Genomic DNA, 22,862 nt, shown 5'->3' on the forward strand with positions numbered 1-22,862 from the left:
CAAGAATAAGGCTAAGACCAAGGTTAGAGTAACAAAGGCCATGACAAGGACAGACTCCAAGCTGAAGCACTGAGGGGCGGATTTTCAAACATTACGCGTGTGAGTACTTTTGTTCGCGCCACCGGCGCAAACAAAAGTACACCAGATTTTATAAGATACGCGCGTAGCTGCGCGTATCTTATAAAATCCGGGGTCGGCGCACGCAAGGGAGTGCACATTTGTGCAACCTGCGCGCGCCGAGCCCAGCGCGGCCTGCCTGTTCCCTCCGAGGTCGCTCCGATTTCGGAGCGGCCTCGGAGGGAACTTTTCTTCGCCCTCCCCCCACCTTCCCCTCCCTTCCCCTACCTAACCCACCCCCCCGGCCCTATCTACACCCCCCCCTTACCTTTGTCGGCAAAGTTACGCCTGCTGAAAGCAGGCGTAACTTTGCGCGCGTCGCCGGCAGCCCAGCTCCGTCCTCCGGCCTGGACCACGCCCCCGGGCCGGCGCCACGCCCCTGGGCCCGCCCCCGAAATGCCGCGTCATTTCGGGAACGCCCCCGGACACGCCCCCTCCCTCCCCGTTTCGAAAGCCCCGGGACTTACGCGCGTCCCAGGGCTTTACGTGCGCCGGCGACCTATGCAAAATAGGTGCGCCTGCGCGCGCAGGGGTTTTCAAATCCGCCCCTGAGTTTATAGAGAGATATGCTTATATCCTATGGCAATACTGAAAATATGGTCACCAGCAGGATGTCCAGGCCATAGGGCTTGGAGGATAGAACAGCAAGTAACATGGCCCACTAAGAGCCCCTGCTGATGGGAGGCAAGCACTGTTGTGGTTGTGGACCCTTGTGCCATGACAGGGATTAGCACTACCACAGAGGGATGGCCCTACATGGTTCCCATCGCTGGTAGGTGGTGAAGGTGCGGTCAACGCAGCTGGAGCTTCACCTATACCAGCCCTCATTCCCCGCAGGTTGAGCCTTTGGGTACCGGAACCAGCAGGGCTTAGGTGCGGGTTACCTTGGTGAAGCAGGAAAGACGAGGTGAAGATGTGGTCAGGAGTCCGGGTCAGGCCTGGCAGCGGAGATGCACTATGAGAATTCAGTCAGAGGGTCCGGGGCAGGCAGCAGGCAAGCAGAGATGAGGGAACCAGGCCAGAGGTTGAGACGGGCAGCAGACAAACGAAGACGAGGGACAAGCCAAGAGTCAGAACCAGGAGATCAAAACGAGGAGAAAACACAGGAATTGGAGTTCGAAGAAAGGAGCAAGGACCGGAGCTGTAACAGGAGCAAGATCAGGAGCAGGACTTCAGGCAGGAATCAATGCAGCAACTAGCACTCTGAGGAGACGACCAGTTGCCAAGGCAGGCAACAGAGGACTGAGGCTTGGCTTAAATAGCCCTCTCTCTTGATGTCATCAGAGAGGGCTGGACCGGAGTTTCCCTCCCTGGGCCCTTTAAGAAGCAGATCCTCCTGCGCATGGCTAGGGAGAGCTCCGCAGGAAGCAGGGCAGCGGCGTTCAGAGCCACGTGGCCGGCCGCAGTCGGCCAGCCCCAAAGCGGAGGATGCCGCGCCGACCGGGAGAAGCGGCGGTTCGCGGCAGAAAAGGTAGTGGGGTTGACCGTGGTCCTCCATGGCCAAGACCCACAACAAGCAGTGCATACAGGTTCTCACAACTGGTACCCTCTTCTCTAAAGGAAGTGAGGTTGGTATTAACCAGGAAGCAGCCTTTTTTTGTGCCATTCCAGGCCAAAACCACTTTACCTTCAAAATGACTCTGTCTTCTTCTACTGTGATCTAAACACATGACTATTTTCTCAAGTGTTTGTCTAATTTGATTTCTATTTTAGAGGAAGGGATTTTGGCTTAGTTGATACTGCTGTTTTATAGTACTCTTCTCAAAGTCTTGTTTTATTACAGGTTAGGGACGGCTGGTAAAATAATGAGGGTGGGTTTGTGAATGGGAGTCCTGTAAAGGAAGGTGTATATGTGTTGAGGCATGGATTTCAATGTATTTTTGTTGTTTGAAATATATTGAACTGGTGTTTGTAGCAAACTTCAAGGGCAGGAGTAGGCAACTCCGGTCCTTGAGGGTTGCAAACCAGTCAGGTTTTCAGGATATCCCGAACTAAAATGTATAAGAGAGATTTTCATGCTTACTGCCTCGGTTGTATACAAATCTATTTCATGCATATTCATTGGGGCTATCCTAAAACTAGACTGGTTTGTGGTCCTAAAGGACAAGAATTGTGCATCCTTGTTCAAGAGCTTTTGGTGATGAAGTGTGAAATATAAATACAATTATTATTATTATTATTATCATTAAAATAAAATCTCCAAAACCAGGGAAATATGACTAATTACAAATACAATGGAGGACTTTGTTATTTTTTGAAGGTATTCTGATCCTAGATCATGATTTAATAACTGCAGATAATTTTTTCTTATCCATTTCTTTGTTCTCTTTTATTTTCATGTCTTGATTTCCTCTTGCTGTGCAATAGGCCTTCATTCACAGTTCTTTCCCCAATTTTATTACTTCTTCCCTTCCCATCCAGCCCAGCCACTTTAGCAAGAGTCCTCTGGCTATGAGATTGGACTGCAGTTCACTTTGAAACCCAGTAAACGTGTACTCTTGAGTCGCCGACCGCTAAGTGTTGCTCTTCAGCAATAGGTCAGACCCCTTCCCTTGGGTCTCCAGCATGTTTGTATCAAAATATGTTTCTGAAAAATGGCCTTTTACCAAATCACTCATTATGAAAAGGGAAGTGACAGAGGTATCCTTACAGAACCTGTAAGAAACAATAAAAATTATCAGACAAGCCCCAAAAGGCTCTTTACATAGATAAGTAAGCAAGGAACAGCATTGGATGCTGCAAGTCTGTTTGTGTATGTAACAGAAACAAAATGATTAGAGATGGGGTACAAAAGGGAAATCCTAAATCACATTTTTCTTAATGCTTTATGGTTGAAAGACCACTTGGAAAAGATAAACCAACAAGGGTACTGAACTCAAACATTAATCGCAGTGAGGATCACAGAACCCAGAAGCAAAAAAAGATAGAAGTAAATTGTGTAAAAGTTAATAAGGCATTATGCCAAAAATATTCATCCAGGAAATGAGTAAAGTTTAATATTTCAGGAGTCAATTAAAGCAGGGTAGGTTCTTCAGGATAGGCTGCACGTGCACATCCCTTTCTGAGTAGCAATGGTAATTAGCAAGAACTGGTAAGTAATCAGGAGCAACAGGCCAAGCCAGACCAACAACCTTTTTGGGTTTTTCAAGAATGCTAGTGATAAACGTGATATGAAAAGAATAATTTATATCTGGAGTTTACTACCTATTTTGATATAGTACTCCATTAAAAAGAGCCTGCATTTTACAGAAGATGAGGTAGATGCCACTTTTTGAGTGGGTAAGACACTGACTGACGTGGAAGCATCAGTGGACTATAATTAATGCCACATATTGTAATTGGAAGTAAGCAGCAAGTGAAGTCCCACAGAGATCCATGTTTAGTTCACTGCTATTTCATATTTATGTCAGTGTTTTCAAGGAAGGAATAAGCATCAATATGAACATTTTTATAGAGGGCTGCAGGACTCACTAATGTTAAAGATGTATACATAAAAACCAATGAAAACTGGGGTAGAAAAGTGGCAGATAAGGTAAAATATGAAAAAGTAATAGAGCAATGCTCATGGGAGACAAGGATTGGTAGGGAAGTGCAATATACTTTGAATGGGATAGTATTTGTTTAGAGTAACCCGAGTATATTAGTTGCTAATAAGTTAAAATGTATTCTACATAACCAAGCAGCAAGCAAAATTCGATGCATACTTTAAATGGGATAAAAGCAAGGGACCAATCTATCATCCTTTTATTTTTGTATTCCCATCCTCATGCAGGATATTCAAAGGATGTGAAAAGTGGTAATTTAATGCCGCTAAGCTGTTAGAAGAGAGGAAAGGGCTTGATTTGCTTCAAGGTTTTCCAGTCTGGGGCTGCTTTCCTTAGAAAAAGATGATTGGAAATGTCTCAGTGACAATGCTGCGTGCTGCCAGGTTGAGAATCTGGGTTCAGTTCCTGAACCAGAACTCTGTACCCTGGAAAGCTAGGCGCTGGGGATACCACAGAGACAGTATTCCCAAGGTCCAGAGGCAGAAAAGTCTCAGCCATTGCTTTTTTTGGCAACACCCACTGGCCAGATTAAGGGCCACAATTACATGTTCCGAAGGGATCAGTAGTGCATGGCCACCAGCCGAGGACTGTCACTGTGCTGGCTGGATTAAAGTAAGCATAATACAATATATAAATAGGAGCAAACTCCCCCCCCCCCCACCCCCCCAGATAGTTACATATGAAGGCTTCGGTACCAAGGCCGGTGCAAGAATATTTGCTGCCCTTGGCAAACCTTTAGTCATGCATCCTTCCTTCCCCATCTTACCTATTGGCAGCAATGGCTGCTGCACAGTGCTCCCTTCTTTGGCAGTACTGACATTGGCACCTCACCCCTCTGGGCCTCGCATTGGCTGGATTTTGCTAACCCCCTCTCTCCCTCCAAAAAAAAAAGTAAATGTTTTGGTTCCCTAGGCAACCACCTAGTTTGTCTGATGGAAGCACCACCCCTGAGCCTACCATAGAGGCCAGTTCTTATTGACCTTGTTCTGGAGGTCCAATGGAGCAGGAGGAAACTGTTGGATCAATAACAGTAGCAAGGTGGAGGGGGCATAGGAAAAGAAACAGATGATGGGGAAGATGTAAATTTAATTACCAGATTTTACTAAGATATCAACAGATCCTGCTGTGATTTTATTGCCGATATCAACAGATCCTGCTGTGATTTTATTGTCAAAGCAAGAATTAAAGCAAGGGGAAATCTCTCAGATACGAGGAAATTCATTTCACCATCTTTAGATAAAGGGATTCTTTACTCAGACTGGTGACATTATAGAACATTTTGACAATGCAGGCAATTATGGGTATAATAGCAAATAATATCAGAAGAGAATAATTTGAAGGTAAAAAAGATTGGATAGTTTGATGATGTAATTTAGACTCTAGACTAGAGGAAAGTACTGATCCAGAGATTTAAACCAACTGTTGTACCTGGGATTGGAAAAGAATAATTCTATTGTACTACAGAATTTGTTGCAGAATATATTTTAGACAATGAAAGACTATTTTTCATCTTCCTTAGATTAACGGGTAAAGATAAATGCCTGGCAGTTGGAAGAATGTAGACTCAATGTATTTTTTTTTTTAACTCAACCACCTCTATAACTGTTTAATGTTGCCCTGAGATGAAAAGTGTTTTTTCCCACAAGAGCCAGCCTTACTTAGTAACATAATATAGTAAATGACAACAGATAAAGACCAAAAAAGCCTATCTACTCTTCCCAGCAGTGATTTTATGCACACCTACCCAAACTATCTACTCAAATTCCCCCATGGAAACCAATCCCTAATCCCATCGTGTTCCCTTTAGGCCTGCAACTGCTGCTCTCTGCAGGTTACCCCAAACCTACCTTCTTTAAATCTGCAAATGTTTCTGTGAGAAACTGCTCCAGCACCGCAGCTAAAACAGCAAAGTAAGCCGGTTTTGAAATCCTTTTTTAAAATGACAATTTTTTATTACTAAAAGAATTTTTCATTAGTCTGCTATCCAAAGGGAAAGAAGGTTGACGTGATCCCTATGTTTCTGTGTGTGTCCCTAATAGCTTTACTGCTTGGTGTCCTATCCACACCAAATTTGCAGGTCATGTCAGGGAGGACATGAGGATTCTGACAAGGGTGGGTTTTCTTTTTTTTTTTTTTTTGGGTGGAGGTGGGGGGGGGGGACAAACCCATGTGGACGGAATTGTATGGCCCCCGAATGTAGCCCCCTTTAGTTCTGAGCGTAACTTCTTGGTGTAAGAATATGGTTAACCTTCAGCTAGTGATCACCTATTTCTGGATCATAAGAAACAGATGAGCCACTCTTGGCTTTTCAAATCCAGTTTCAAAGGGGTTTTTTTTAATACAAATAAACTTGCAGAATGTTTTCACCTGAATATGAAAAATGTAAAAGGGTCTCACCAGTTACTTATGACATGAAGTCAGATGCTCACCCTCAGAATGAGCATCCTTAGGTAAATGTAACAATTCCATTACAAAAACATTGCACTCACCACCTCCCCCTCAACATGGTATAATCACTCACCCCAAGGAGACAAAAAAAGGCCCCACATGCTTCGTTATTGAGGAAATCTATGAAATATTGATTCTCTACATAATAGTAAAATGAAGCTTAAAGCTAGGGCATGCTCTGACTAGCCAAATCTCTCTTTCTCACATTTTATCTTAGACCTGCAGCTAGCACCAAGTCAAATTCATGACAGAAATTGTTGACAGAAACAGAAGTGTGCCATTTTAAATAGCTGCTGTGTGTGAAAATAGGTAACTTATCCATGTATCACCCATAGAAAGCTATTTCCCAATAAATTGCCCATTTATTCATTGGAAGAACCACAAGTCATATGAAGAAGCAAAACTGAGTCATTTTATCCCAGCCAAATGATGAACAAAAGCCCTATAAACAAGAATTGGGGGAAAATAAATACAAAGTTTATTTAAAAAAAAAAAAAAAAGCAAAACCAAGGTACTTAAAAATAGCAACATTTACAGTACAAATTTCATTTTTTGAGTTCTGGTTCTAGATTATTGATGTATTTCTTATGTATTTTTATGCTGTATTATGAATGGCATTTTATTTTCGTATTATTTATATGATGTGTTTTGATTGCTCTGTTTGCTTGATGTAAACTACTCTGTTGAATTTGTTTCAAGAAAGATGATATATAAGTATAACATTATATTTACCTTTTAATGAATTTTTTTAAATGGTTTAAACTCAGTTTCAAACTGGAAAATGGATTGTGTCTTTGTCCATCATCAAATGAATGTAAAACTGATTTGGAAACCAGTTTTACATGTTTAGAGGGCAATTAAATGAAGAGTGGATATTTGTTCCCATCACTTTTAGATTATGAGGTAAACTTACCAGCTTCAGTGATGCATATAAATCCTGGCATGTTTAGCTAATACAGCCATCTGATAGGGTAGATAGCAGGATGTTTCATATAGTGTCATATGAATACAATAACTTAGAAAAGCAGCTGGTTGATAAATATTCATTTTTCTTAGCATGTATGTACTATTGATTAGAATGAAGTCTTTAACTTAGGGCTTGTTGGGCTAAATGTTTTTTCCTCATATATACAAAATTAGAAAAATCGATTGGTATATAAAGCCTTTCATATGTTCTCTAGCCTCCTTGGTGACTTTTTATGAATATATTTTAAGCGAAGAATGCAGGTTGAAATTTCAAAAGAGTTTTACCATAGATATAGAGTGGGAGAAAACCTTTTATAAGTAGAGAACTGTGTGTGTTATCCATTTAATGGTTGTGTGTATGCCTTGCACTATGAAAGACCTCAGGTTCCCTGAAGGCACTGGAGCTATTTCTATGAGTGTATAAAATAAAAGACATCAGTTATTGTTAGGCCTGGGGTAATAGTGAGAAGAGTAACAGTCAAATAATTGGCTTTGTTACAACGAGCAGCTTTCTAATGGCTGGGAGGAAGGCAAGGAGTGGACAGAAAAGAGAAGTCTGACACCAGCAGAAAGTGATTTGCCACATTCTGGCTTGCACTGGGCTTTCCGGTTGTCATGCAGTTCTGCATCAGTGGCTGGATATAAGTGGGAATGCTGAGGACACCATACATCCTTTCATATGCATCTCAGTCACGGTGATTTTCCTCAGGCAGTATTGAGAATGCCCCTGTGTTTAGGCCTGGTTCTATCACATAGGATCAAGCTTATGTGGATAAAGCTTTCTGAAATCAAATGTGGGTAAAAACGCAAAACAGATGTTTTGCCTTCAACTGCTTTTCACGATGGTCCCTGCCCATATGTATTTATTTCAGGGGAACCCCACCCAGAGTGCCTCACAGTAAGAGGGAGAGAAAATTCAGAAATGTTTAAGTTAGAAGAAAATTGGTGAGGAAATCAGGAAAGGACTTTAGAGAGGTGGATTTCAACCTACACCACAAGACAGATTGTAAGGTAGTGCCTTGGATAGTAGTGTGTTCAGGGGAGTGATACAAGAGCGTAGAAGGCTCAGAAATGAGAAGTGGCTTTGAGTGATGCAAAGTAGAATGATATAATGACAGAACAGAGAGCAGAGAATGGAATACTAGTGAACAAGGGCAGAAATATAGTGAGGAGCTTTCTGAAATAGAAAATAAAGTCTAACCTGATATAACATAGGCAGCCATGACTTCCTGGCCTCCATCTCCTTCCCCTTAAGAAAACAGATACAAGACTGCATGGCATTTAAAGGCTGCAGCCTGCTTTATTGAATATATATTTGCATAAAGAACATTACTTGGCTCTGGGTAGTGGTTATGTCCCTAAGCTCTGACTGGCCGCTGTGGTTAGTTAGGCAGCCAGTGACACTCATCAGGCCTACTGTGATGATAGCTAGGCTGGCTGGAGTCATGGAGTATGCCGTGTTTGCCAATGCCTTCTTTCAGCGATCCTGCACCTAGCTCCCGCCAGCAGTCATCCAGAGGTCCCCAATACAGGGCTGATCTGCCAATTCGATGGCCTCCCACAGTGCCAACATAAGTCACTCTAAGCTCTCCATTCCCAGAAGAGAGAGGATGCCATTTCCCTCCCCCCCCCCCCCCCCAAAGAGAATGCACCAAGAAACAAGTCCCTATCTGCCTGCATCTCCTTGGCTTGGGACCTCTTTGCTACTAGCTGTAACAAAATTACAAATAACTGTACATAATAAAGTAGCACAAGAATCAAAATAATCTAAAAGATATGGGTTTACATTGGGTAGGAAAGTGGAAAATCCTAGTGTTGGTCAAGACAGAAGTAGTTTGCTGCCAGCACCTGCCTTATGTACATGCACTGCCTTATGTACACTCTTCCCGTGATACCCCAGCCCAGCGAAATATAGCAGGAGACTTTCCTGCTGCAGCTCAGTTACTGCAGGCTAGGTGAGGGGGAAGGTGGGACACAGGAGCTGTGTTATTTTTTGCATCAATGCATCATGGCAGGGAGCCTCACAGTAATTTTCATTTTGTTGTCTTAGTTAAGTAAAGGCACATTCAACAAAGCTGTAGCGCAATTTTTTATTTTTACCAAGAACTGATTACAGCAAGCCCCACAGATTACTATAGCTGTAGGAAACGGAAACAAACCGTACCCTGATCTGAAAAGCTTCAGTAATCAGGCAGCCATTATTAAAGAAACTCTTTCCTGTGTAACACAGTTTGTGTGTGCTAAGTGAATAACTCATAATTACTTCCTTTCTTGATGGGCTTAAATCTGTTTTTGTCACAATGATGGATACCCTCACATGACATAAATTATTTTATTTAACATTTCTTACATTCCGCAGATATCCATGTGTGTCCAACACGGAGTGCAAAGAACCTTCATAAAATACATAAAACAAAACACGATGCAACTAAACACACAAAATAATTAGAATAAATTTACATTTCAATAAAAGACAAACCCACTATAACAATGGAAGTTAATTTAACTAAATGTTTTATGAAAACCTAATGATTGTATCTTCTTCGCGAAGACGTTCACATCTGTCTTACCACGCACTTCAACCAGAAAACTGCTCCATAGTTTAGGTTCCGCAAAAGAAAAATACTCTGCATCACATGGTTTGTAATCTACAATAATGTACAGATGGAATCGCCAATAAACTAGAATCACAAGGTCTCAGAACAACCTTAGGAACATATGTTGGCAATACTTCAACTAATGAACATGGGTGATCACTATGTAATAACTTTAAAACTATCACAATTATTTTAAACTGTGCTCTTCACTTCAGGGAATCCAATGAAGACTATACAAAACTGGTGTTATATTTTCATTACCTTTTGCTTCTCTCCCAATCCTTACTGTGGCATGCTGTAGAGCTCTGAAATACAGTAGTTAGTAGGAAGACCAAAATACAGACTGTTACAATAGTCCATTTGCCAAAAGATTATTGATTGTAGTAGAGACCTGAATAATTCCTTGTTTAGCAGATGTTTTAATGACATTAATGTTTTAAGTTTTTAAAAAAGACATATTTACTACCCGCTTAATATGAGGTTTAAATGTCAACTTAGAGTCTGTTAAAACCCACTAAGTTCCTAACCTCAAAAGCAAGTTGTAATTGAATGCCAACATAATTCAGAGCTACTGATAAAAACCTGAGGTTGACTTTTTCCTATTCAAAGGAGCGAGGTTTTACCAATATTTAATGACAAAAAGCTAGCCTTCATCCAAGCATTCACTGTATCCATGCATTGTTTACTAAAAACTAGCTTGATACTGTAAGAATCTCATCTTTGTGTGACTTTCCTCACTCCAAATAACGTCACATCTTCACTGAGGTGTACAGTGCTGTTCGTATGTCTCACTCTGCATGTAAAACTGGCCCCAAAACCCTACACCTCCACCAAAACCTCACCTTGAGTTACTAACTGGCCCTCCTATATTGATATAAATAGTTGACTAATATGTATGCTATCCCAAAGGCTCTCTCCCTCCCCCCCCCCGCCCATCACATAGCTTAACACTAGGAAAAAAGGTGGATGGATAAATCTATCACACAGTGCAATAATGCCCCTCATTTTCATTAATCCCACCCAAAGCCCTTCATAATAAGCCCCTTTGAATAAACTTGACAAATTTACATTTGTGCTGCCTATTGTGATAACTATCACAGGCATTAACACCATAACACATTTTGATAAATGACCCCGTTAAATTGTAAAGAATATTACACATTGGCTTCAATTCAAATATATGTTAACAAGGGGCAAAGATAAGGATGACACTTGCCGTATGCCAGCTGATATTGTTTCTCAACTGAGTTTCTTCAATTTAGACTCATCGCTGTCTGTCATCCAGAAAATATCTAAACCAGAATAGAATAGTTCTTCTAATACCTGTCTGACCTAATTTATGCAATAAATGCATATGATTAATGATGTCAAAGGCCACTGACACTTCTAGCTGTACCAAGACATCTGATCTTCCAGCATCCAGTTGACAATATAATATTATCTATCAAAATCAGCAGCAAAGTCTTTGTTTCATGGTGCTTACAAAAACCATACCACTCTTTTGATTATGCAATATAACCTGCTCTTCTAAACATTCTTCCAATTGTGATGGACACACATTTCCACCATATTTCCTACTGTTGGCAAATTTGATATTGAATGGAAATTAGATATATCATCAATCAAAATATTCACATCTTTTTGTATAGGTCAAACTGTTGCTCTCTTTTAGGGATGTGCAGAAGGAAAAAATTTGTTTCGTTTCGTTTTTCGTTTCACTGGGACCCAAATTCGTTTCATTAGTTTCATAGGGGGGGAAACCAATTTGTTTATTAGTTTCATTTGTTTTTCGTTTTGCCATTAAAGTCAATGGGGGAAGCCCAATTCTGCAGCCTATTTTTGGCTGCAGAATTGGGCTTTTCTTATCAATTCTGATGAAACTTCTGGGGAGCAATCATCAGAACGAGAAAAGAGCTCAAGGTACTTAAACTGTGGCAAAGTGGCACCAAAGTGGCATGAATAGCCTAAGGCACTGTAAAGGGGCAAAGGGGTACCAGAAGTGGCAAGAGTGCTTTAACAGAGGTGCAAAGCAGCAGCGAGAGTGTCAAAAACACACCACAGCTTCAAAAGAGAGCACTGATAACAGTTGCATGAAACCTCAAAGGCTGCACGACAGACAAAGTGGCAAGCAAGTGGCATCAACATCCTACAACACAATGAAGGGGGAACATAGCAAGCAGAAAGGGTATCAGAAAAAACCACAAGGTGCCGATAAAGGGACAAAGCAGCAGAAAGACTAGCATCAACACACTGAGGAACCATGATAGTGGCAAGAACACCACAAGGAGTAGAATCGTCTGGTGTATGGCAGCAAGGCAGAGTGGCAGAAAGTTGATAGGTGCAAGACAGGATGGCAGAGCGGAGGTAGTCTGGTCCCTGTGGTTTTGATGGGGCAAGGCAGGCTGGCAGAACTGAGGTAGTCTAGCAAACAACCTTCTCAGATAGAACCCAAGAAGAAAGTGCACTGTGTGCTATGCTTGCTTAAGGTAGAAATACAGTGGACCCTTGACTTACAAGCTCAATTGATTCCAGAGGGCTGGTTGTAACTCAAGTTGGTTGTAAGTCAAGACTATTTTTTCCATAGGAAATAATGGAAATACTCATAATGCATTCCATACCTCCCAAAAGCACCCCTTACCTAACCATCAGCTATATAATTGAGCAGTCACTGATGTGCCATGAATGCGCAGTAGAGAGCAGCTCTCACCGACATGCCGTGCTTGTGCGGATGAGACAGTTCTCACCGACTGGCCATGCCTGCGCTGCGAATGCACAGAAGGGAGCAGCTCTGACTGCGTGGAAGAGAGCTCTGACTGACGTGCCACGAACATCTCGCCTGTTTTAACAAGCCCATGAGTAGCTGTGACTGCGCAGAATAGACAGTTCTGGCCGGCACATCTTGCCCGTTTTAACGGGCTTAACAGCTTGTTTCTATAATTAAAAAATGGTTGTATAATGTCTGTAATTACCAGAAACACCAATAATTTCCTAGTGTACTCACCAAAAAGTTATAAAATGTGCCTAGCCTACCAGAAACAACAATTTCACCTCCACCACCAGTTCCTTTACAATATATATATTTTTTTATTTAGATTTATATTCCACTTTTCACAGTGCTTCAGAGTGGATTACATTCAGGTACTGTAGGTATTTACCTGTCCCCAGAGGGCTTACAATCTAACCCCCTCATTTATCAAAATGTGCTAAGGCGCTTTCGCATGTGTTAAGGGCTTATCGCATGCGAAAATGCCTTTAACGCACCATATCATATGGTGCGATGCAAATCTGAAAAAGAGAAGTTAGCCTTACAATTTTGTAAAGTCCTATTGCATGGCTTTAACTACAATGAAGCCTGTTTTAGTAGGTTTGAAGCTCCTAGAGAGAGAGAGCGAGTGTGAGTGACTAACTGTAAAACCCTCTCCCTAGATAGGTATTTACATCCCTATGGGAGGCCCACCTAGTAACTTGACGTGAGGTTTAGGTATTAGTGTAGGGGGTTAGGGGCCACTTTGACATTCAAAGTGAGACATACAAACAGAACAGTGGTCTCTTGTGAAGATTTGATGACCTTCGGAGTGAGGAAACTCACTCAAAGATGACATTTGTGCAATGTTCTCTCAACCTAACTTGATGGACTCTCTACCTGGGTAACATCAAATTCGTTGAAAACAAATGCACATCCATACTCTCTTTAGCAATGCCTGCTTACTACCTACTGACAAAATTGTGTTCATAGTAAGAACATAAGAACATAAGAAAATGCCATACTGGGTCAGACCAAGGGTCCATCAAGCCCAGCATCCTGTTTCCAACAGTGGCCAATCCAGGCCATAAGAACCTGGCAAATACCCAAAAACTAAGTCTATTCCATGTTACCATTGCTAATGGCAGTGGCTATTCTCTAAGTGAACTTAATAGCAGGTAATGGACTTCTCCTCCAAGAACTTATCCAATCCTTTTTTAAACACAGCTATACTAACTGCACTAACTAACTACATCCTGTGGCAACAAATTCCAGAGTTTAATTGTGCATTGAGTAAAAAAGAACTTTTTCAGATTAGTTTTAAATGTGCCCCATGCTAACTTCATGGAGTGCCCCCTAGTCTTTCTACTATCCGAAAGAGTAAATAACCGATTCACATCTACCCGTTCTAGACCTCTCATGATTTTAAACACCTCTATCATATCCCTCCCTCAGTCGTCTCTTCTCATTAAACCATGTCTTTTTATATGTTCTGTGATTTTGATGTTTAGAACACTTTCCACTATTTTTCCTGGCACTGAAGTCAGGTTAACCGGTCTGTAGTTTCCCGGATCGCCCCTGGAGCCCTTTTTAAATATTGGGGTTACATTTGCTATCCTCCAGTCTTCAGGTACAATGGATGATTTTAATGATACGTTACAAATTTTTACTAATAGGTCTGAAATTTCATTTTTTAGTTCCTTCAGAACTCTGGGGTGTATACCATCCGGTCCAGGTGATTTACTACTCTTCAGTTTGTCAATCAGGCCTACCACATCTTCTAGGTTCACCGTGATTTGATTCAGTCCATCTGAATCATTGCCCATGAAAACCTTCTCCATTACGTGTACCTCCCCAACATCCTTTTCAGTAAACACCGAAGCAAAGAAATCATTTAATCTTTCCACGATGGCCTTATCTTCTCTAAGTGCCCCTTTAACCCCTCGATCATCTAACGGTCCAACTGACTCCCTCACAGGCTTTCTGCTTCGGATATATTTTTAAAAGTTTTTACTGTGAGTTTTTGCCTCTACAGCCAACTTCTTTTCAAATTCTCTCTTAGCCTGTCTTATCAATGTCTTACATTAATATTATACTATAAGTAGTTTTCTTAAGTGCTCTAATAACTGAGAATGGGCAAGGATATAATATTGAATTTGTGGATTTAAGTTTTAAATGTCACAGATGACATTTCAAGCATTATTTATCCCCCTGAGCTAACTCAGCAGGCAGTGTAATGTCCAGCCAGAATTGCCCCTGAATTGTTATCATTTTTGAAAAGATTTTTCAGTTTTATCTATTAGAGTTTTATTTGCTTCCTGACAATCAGGCCGCTACAGTAAAGTTCGCAGGAGAGCGGGCGAGCGCCCATGCCACTCTCCTGTGCGCGTGATTCACTAAACAAATAATTCAAATTAGGGCCCGTGGTAAAAAGAGGCGCTAGGGACACTAGCGCGTCCCTAGCGCCTCTTTTTTGACAGGAGTGGCGGCTGTCAATGGGTTTGACAGCCGACGCTCAATTTTGCCGGCATCGGTTCTCAAACCTGCTGACAGCCACGGGTTCGGAAACTGGACGCTGGCAAAATTCCGGTTTTCGAGCCGCGAGCCGATTTTAAATTTGGTTTTTTTTATTTTTAATTAATTTTAAACTTTTGAAACCTCCGACTTAATATCACCATGATATTAAGTCGGAGGGTGTACAGAAAAGCAGTTTTTATTGCTTTTCTGTGCACTTTCCCGGTGCTGGCAGAAATTAATGCCTACCTTTGGGTAGGCGCTAATTTCTAAAAGTAAAATTTGAGGCTTGGCTGCACATTTTACTTTCTGTATTGCGCAGGAATAACTAATAGGGCCATCAGCATGCATTTGCATGTTGCGGGTGCTATTAGTTTCGGGGGGGGGTTGGACGCGCATTTTCGACGCGCTAGCTTTACCCCTTATTCAGTAAAGGGTAATAGCGCGTCGAAAACGCGCGTCCTAACATGGGTTAACTGCACTCCGCCGGAGCGCACTGTACTGTATCGGCCTGAATGTGTCCTATAATCTCTTAAGCACAAAATGTATTGTTCCTTAGCATCGTCAGTCTGTATTCTTCATTTTCTTTCTCTGTCTGTCTCAAGGAATGCCTTTCTTGCACTAATTCCTAGGAGTACCACTCCGCTCTCTTGCAATCACACACTGGGAATTCATTTCTTTTAATGGGGCAACTTTGTGTTAAGCTGCACACAACGAGGTATCCCATTTTTCACAAAGGTCATCTACTGACATATTCTCCAGGAAGATTGCTAAAACAATCAAAAGTTCATTCTTTCATAAAATAATCAGGCTCATATCTGCCTTACTATCTTCTTCATATTCAAATTACCACATCACCTGTTTACCAATTGATCTTGAAACTGAAACCTAATAAATGAATGGTCAGACCATAATACTTCTAACACACTAAAATGAGAAAAACTTCCTTTCTATTTTTTGTGATGAAAAAGACCTAAAATGTGTCTTCCTTTATGGGTGGGGAATGTGACTCTCTGCACAGAACCCAACACAGAGATTAGAGTAGATAATTCCTGTACTTATTTACATTGTCCATATGGACAATAAAGTCACCAATAATCATTAGCTTTTCCATGCTCTAAATGCAACCCTGCCAATTGCTCCACTAACTGCATATCCTCTGCCCTTTTAGCATCACTCTATAAATGGTTAATCCCCCTTCCACTTTCCTAAATGGGCAGGCTTGCTGTAAATAAGTGTAACCGGGGGGACACAACGTTGAATTAAAAGCATTACATCAAGATCATTGTGCCCTGACTCAGTTATTAATAAAATATCTAACTTATGTTGCTGAATAAGATTATTCAAATAACAGTTCTTATTTCTAATGGATCATGCCATACAACATATTATCTGACAATTTCCTTTGCTTCTGATCACCGTCAAAAAGCACCCAATTTACTGGCATCAGTGTTCTCTGTGTTGACCCCCTCCTTTTCTTTAAACCTGAACCAGCATAAATACCCCATCCTATAACAACGGAAATATTTTGCAACATTTCTAAATATAACATAAAATTAAGTACAACTGTCTTAGCACAAATTAACCAAAGCTTGTTAAAATACTAATAAAATCTGCTTACATTAAACAAGACAGAGTTCCCAGCTCATGATCCACTGGTCCCACTAAGGGGCCCACAAAGGGGTAGGCTCTTTGGCAGGGCCTTTTGGCAACAGCTTTATTTTGAAGCTGATGCCAATATCCTTTGGGCAAAGTATCAAGATCTCATACATCAATAGCACTATTTGTATTTGTATTTTGTTCGACAGAAAACCAACCTCTAGCTCATACACTCATCCTGGGTATGGAATTTTGATTTTTTAATTGTTTTTGCTTTTTTTCATTTTCCCTAGATGCAAAGGAGCTACCCATTATGGTCTTACAAGAGAGCGAAAAAGACGTTCAGAGGACACATCTCCAGATTCAACAGTAGCAGCTGTGCACCAAGACCTTGCAGACTTAATGAGAGATGAGGCAGAGGTGAATTATCCTGCCTTCAGTAGCAACACAATGGACAATCAGTTGGGAGGCAGCAATGGGGATCATAGCAGAATCCATAGAAACAGAAGTAAGTTAACTGGGACTACAGTCATTAATGAAGCAGCACAAAGCTCATGCTGTTGAAAGACCTCAAGAAATACATGAAAGAGGGAAAAAACGTATGTTTCACTTTTCACTGGCGTTTATAATAACAAATGGACTTAGGTATTTTTTTCTAACTTGAAGTACTTTTACCTTGTACATATTTATAAATTTAGTACTTGGATTACACTCAATATTACTTGCCCAAAACTTTGCTGCAATAGAAAATAGTGTATAATTATCCACATATACATTAGTTATCTAATTATAACTAACTACATGTAAAACTCCCCCCCACCTATGGGAGAGGCAATATAAATAACTCCACCTCTCAGCTGTGTGACTTTCGATGTGCATGTGTAGCACACCCACACAACTAATGGTTTTCCAAGAGCTGGGGAGGAGAGGCTGGAACAGAATATAAAAGAAACATAAAATAAAATAAACACACAAATTACTACTATTGCAAGTAATGCAAGCAAAATCAGTGCATATTCATTTCCATAACACATTTGGATTCTTATACTCTATAGATCTTCAGAGGGATAGCCATTTTAATCTAGTGTGGATGGAGTGAACACTGTCCTCAAAAGCTCATGCCTCAATAAATTGGTTAGTCTATAATGTACTACCTGCCTCTTGTCATTTTTCATACTCTATAGGAAACAGAAGCACATGGCATTATAGTAAAGGAACAGAAAACTAGTAATCCCGCCCTAAATCTCAGAACAGTTCACTTGAAGCAAATTAGAAAACTGGGGGTTCAAATTCCCATCTAAATTCTGGCCAAATTTTAGCGTAAATTATCAGTTTAATCTCACAAGATGGTTGAATCCTTAAGACAAACTTCTCTGCAGTCCAGGTAGACAATAAAGCAGTTGCTTGGGAGATCCACAATTCACATCGACCAGACAATCTTCACAAAATTCCCTCTCTTTACTCTGAATATTCTCTCCAATTTAGGCCTAGATTTATCAAACTGCACTAAATATCACATGTGATAAGAAAAGGGGTGTGTTTTGAGGTTAATTCTTACCTGCAAAGTGGTCATTTCACCACAGGGAGGGGGGGGGGGGGGGGGGAGAGAGAGAGAGAGAGAGAGAGAGAGAGAGAGAGAGAGAGAGAGAGAGAGAGAGAGAGACTATCTACAAGGCCCTTCTAGTAGTTAGTTATTTATGCTACTATAGGAGGCCCACCTAATAACTCGAGGTGAGGTTTAGGTAGTAGTGTAGGGGTTAGAGGCCACTTTTACATGCAAAGTGAGATGTACGAACAGAACAGTGCACTCTTGTGAAGATATGATGTCCTTCGGATTGAGGAAACTCACACAACGATGAGATTTGTGCAATGTTCTCTCAACCTAGCTTGATGTTACCCAGGTAGAGTCCATCAATCTAGGTTGAGAAAACATTGCACAAATGTCATCGCTGTGTAAGTTTTCTCACTCCGAAGGACATCAAATCTTCACAAGAGTGCACTGTTCTGTTCGTATGTCTCACTCTGCAAGTAAAAGTGACCCCTAACCCCTATTTGAATTTCCTTTTTCTTTTGGAAATGCAAATATTTTTAAATGAATATTTGTTAGCAACTGTAAACCGATTTGATATATTCGCATGAAAAATCGATCTATAAAAATTATTAAATAAATACACTACTTCCTAAACCTCACCTCGAGTTACTAGGTGGGCCTCCTATAGTAGCATAAATAGCTGCTTATTCTGATGCCACTCCCAGAGGTTCTCTCTCTCTCTCTCTTTCTCTCTCTCTCTCTCTCTCTCAGCATTTTGTACAGTTTAATGCAATTGAAAAAGGTGTAATTACTTGCAGCGATATCGTGCGTTATGGCTTTTCAAAGCCAGCCCACTTTTATGGAAATCCCGCCCCTGAATCCTCCCCTTTTAAAAATTTGCATCGCACCATGCGTTATGGTGCTTATCGCATGCGTTAAGGCACTTTTCGCATGCAAAAACACCATAATGCATGTGAAAACACCTTAATGCAAGTTGATAAATGACCCTGTTAGACAGATTAATATTAACAGTGTGCACTGTTCCTCTAGCTTGAAATAAAACAAAATTCAGGAAATATCTAAAAATCACCTTCATTTCACTCGCTATAAAATAACAAACAGCTATCTGTCGCAATACTGCTGGATACGTACTTTTCTTCAGATAATGACTATAAGAAAACTTTCAGCTATCAAAAACTGTTTTTTCTTTGTTATAAGTAAAGCAGCCAGCTGGAAACTGCGATTAAACTCGTCACTCAATACATTCCTTTCTCTCTCTCCTTCTCTCTGACTAAAACAAAGGCATCCTCACTTTTTATATGTAACTAATGAAACCCTTTTCTTTGAAGGAGCATGATCCTTCAGGGCATACAAAAGTATTTTTATATCTATGGGGCTGACTTCACTGCCACTTGTCCTCTCCTGCTAGTTGAAACTCAGGAGTGGGGGAAGTTATTGCTTGTGGCCCAAGCAGTGAGATGCTTCCTTTATCAGTGTATCACATAGTGCCTGCTTATCTGAATTGGCGCTATGTGATGATGCTTGCCTGGGAACAGATGAATCGGGACCCAGAACTGGGTATTCAAATCATAATTTACTGATCTTTTAAAAAATGTATCAATGTCCAACTTGCAAATAGTTGAAATACAACTGGATGTGGCCTCTTTCTGTGTAGTTGGAGGTAAAGCAGATTCCTGGGGTGATTCCTAACACTCCTGTCCTGAGTGTGAGGGAGGCCCCAGTTCCTGGGGAAATCCTGCTTGGGATCCCCTTACAGCACGAAACCGTCCTAACTGAGTTCACGATTATCTCCTTTACCCCAGCCTGTGCCTGTGTTCCAGCGAGGAGATCCAGGGCTGAGTCTATGGTTTCCATTTTTCTTTCTTCTTCCTCCATCTCACTTCTTTGTGACCCTCCAGAGGGGAAAGGTCTGTTGCTGGCAGAGATCAGGCATACTGCCCAGTCTACAACTAAGAGGAGGGATGACAAAAACCTCCTCTCAACAAAAAGAGAAAAAAATACTTTACTCATCTGATCTTAAGACACTTCTGGCAGCACTACTGTCACTGCAGTCCTTCTCTGAGCTAGAAGGATGCTAGCTGGTCTTCAGAGCCCTGGCCTCTGAATGCAGGTAATGGCCATCTCCAGGCTGCACTCTAGCAAAATAACTTACTTTTAGCAAATCTTCTTAAATAAAGTCTCTGCTATAACTCTGAGGTAGATCCTTAACAAGCAGGTAGTGCTTGGAAAAGATTCTCCTCCAAAACAAAATGGCTTGAGTGAGAGAGTAGGCCTCACTATAAAAGAAAACACTCAAAGAGATCCTCTCTCTTCAAACCCTTAACTCGAATGCCATACCTACTTCTCTCCTAGCTCCTACTTATAGTCAAAGGTCCACCCTCTCAGACTGCCTCTGGAGAAGGAGCTGAACTGTGCTATTCCTTCTAGCTAAAGAGTGGGATGCTAGGGCCATCTAGTGACCATCCCATAGGGGGCCACACTAGTGAAAGGTGCCCAGCATTACTCAGGTAGTCTGGTCCATAGCCTTGTTCTGTGGCCTATCTTGGCCTCCTCCCTTGCTCTGTAGCCTATCTCAGCTCCCTACCAGGCTCTCCTGCATTGCTCAGTGACCTTCTGGGCCTACTTGTCCCTCCTTGTTTCCTTCAAGCCTACTAGGGTTACCTAGGCCTGTCTCATGCCCTGTCAGGATTTCGTGTTTACTGGTGTGTGTCCTAGTTTTGTCCTTGTCCAGTCCTGTCCTTGTCTAGTCCAGTCCTGTCCTGTCCTGTTTTGTTCAGTTCATGTCCTGCCCAGCCCAGTTCAATCCCATGTCTGTTTCCCAGGCCTTGCCCTTGTCCTTGGTTCAGCCCTGCCTGGACCCAGCTCCCAGCCAGTTCCTGACTCCAGCTCCCAGTCCATGCCTGCCCCAGTCATGATGTTCTGCAGGAGACAAGTCCTACCAGTCCCCAGAACTCATGGGTTCAACCTGCGGGGGAAGGGGCTGTTTAGGCAGAAAACTAGCTCGAGTCCTGCCCTGCAGTCCTGTAGCACTTCTGTAGGGGTGCTCCCTGACTCCAGCTCGTGCAGGCCTTAGCGTTTTTCTATTCCGGGCCCATACAGCTTGGAGGAGGCATCCAATTGACCCATGCAGGGCAAGAAGAATGGGAAGTCCCATCAGCCCTTGGTAGAAGGAAGAGCATTAACAGTAGTGTATGGCTGAAAGGAGGAGGATTGCCATGGCGATGGGGAGCATATGTGAGTGGATGTGGGGGAGGGGAGAGTGATGGTATGTAAGTGGGTATGGGTGTGCGTGGTGGGGAAGGAGTGTATGTGAGTGGGTAAAGGTATATGGGGAGGGAAGAGAGTGTGTGTGCAAGGTGGCTTTTGGGGGGAAGGAGGGAGTGTGAGTGAGCATGTATGTGTATGTGTGGGAGAATGAGAGGAATGCTAGCAAGCATGTATGTGAAAATGAGCATGTATGTCTGAGTGGGAACATGTGAGTGTGTGTGTGTGTGTGTATGAAAGAGGAGAAAATGTGTGCACATACTGCCCCACCCCCAACCCCTTCCTAACTGATGAAAGGTGACTAGAAATCAAAAGTTCCCAGATATGTGGATATGCTCTAGTCTGAGGGCTGCCAGAGGGAATAAAATAAATGTGGGTGAATCTGGGTTTGTGAGTATGTGAGCAGCGTGGACAACATTAATGGTGCAACTATGGTGGATCCTTCTGTGTGCTCCAAATGTCTTTTCTCAGTCCATGATATAGTCAGGAAAACAAAAGATATTTATGTTTTTCTGACAGTTGCCATTTGGAGATTTTCCAAGATTTGCCCTCCACAGGCCAAAAGGAGTTTTGGTGAATCCAGCCCTAAACAACTTCAATTACATGAATCCTCGGAGAACTGTAAAGCTTAAAAGCAATGTGGTGGCTTGCACTTTCTATTTCTGTATATTTTTAATTTGAACTTTCTACACATCACATAATCAATCAGTTGTTTCAGAAATGTTTGGATCATTTTAATTAAATGCAACCACAAATTATTTTCTTTTTCTCTTGCAGCACGCAACTTTGAGCGTTCCTCTGTAAGAAGCAGATCTTTTAAAAAGCTAAATAGAGCTTTCAGTGTTCTCCGGAGAACAAAAAGTGGAAATACAGTTATCAACCCAGCTGAAAGGGAGAGAGAAAGCTTGCAAAATCTAAATTCTACAGAAGAAGGTATCAGTTTGCACAATAAACTTCCTGGAAAATATGACAGATTAAAAAGGTCCCCAGATGGAATGCTAGAACTTAACGCCTATAGTTCATAATTATTATTTTTTTTTGTTTGTTTTAAATTTGTAGAAATTGTTTCTTGCTTATGAATATCAGAAAATGCATCAAAATCTCAAGGGCAGTAAAATCTATAAAGAGTTGGGTTTTAACTGGAGATTATCTAGTTAGTTGATTAGTTAGTTGGACTTATAGCCAGCATAATTGTGTCTAAAAGATGCACTAGGCGGAGAGCAACAAATAAAAATCATCACAGGGATGGTAACTTTCAAACGGGTTCGCGAGTACACATTCACATACGTATGTTGGCGTGTACCCAGTGATGCAGAGATTTTACAATTTACATGTAGTAGCAGGTTACAGCTTGGGCATGTGCATAAGCGCAATTTTAAGCTTGTGCACACCCAGCTACGTAAATCGATTTTCGGCCGTGTAAGTCTGGGAATTTTAAAACTAGTTCATGTCCACGCCATGCCTGGTTTCACCAGTTCACCCAGTGTAGAGTTAGGTCCTCAAGATACCTCCTGATT

The 22,862-nt window shown here is 41.6% G+C and overlaps 1 protein-coding gene across 4 annotated transcripts in view; it reads left to right on the top strand.

Moving 5' to 3' along the window:
* LNX1 (ligand of numb-protein X 1) overlaps positions 1-22,862 on the top strand; it is a 261,445-nt gene that overhangs the window by 132,706 nt on the left and 105,877 nt on the right. For all 4 annotated transcript variants that reach the window (XM_029587604.1, XM_029587612.1, XM_029587615.1 and 1 more), the window contains 2 exons: positions 16,823-17,037; positions 22,123-22,278. In XM_029587604.1, coding sequence (XP_029443464.1) covers positions 16,823-17,037; positions 22,123-22,278 — 371 coding nt within the window. The remainder of the gene's footprint in view (positions 1-16,822; positions 17,038-22,122; positions 22,279-22,862) is intronic.

This window comes from Rhinatrema bivittatum, chromosome 1 (genome assembly GCF_901001135.1).
Source record: "Rhinatrema bivittatum chromosome 1, aRhiBiv1.1, whole genome shotgun sequence".
Classification (NCBI taxonomy): Eukaryota; Metazoa; Chordata; class Amphibia; order Gymnophiona; family Rhinatrematidae; genus Rhinatrema; species Rhinatrema bivittatum.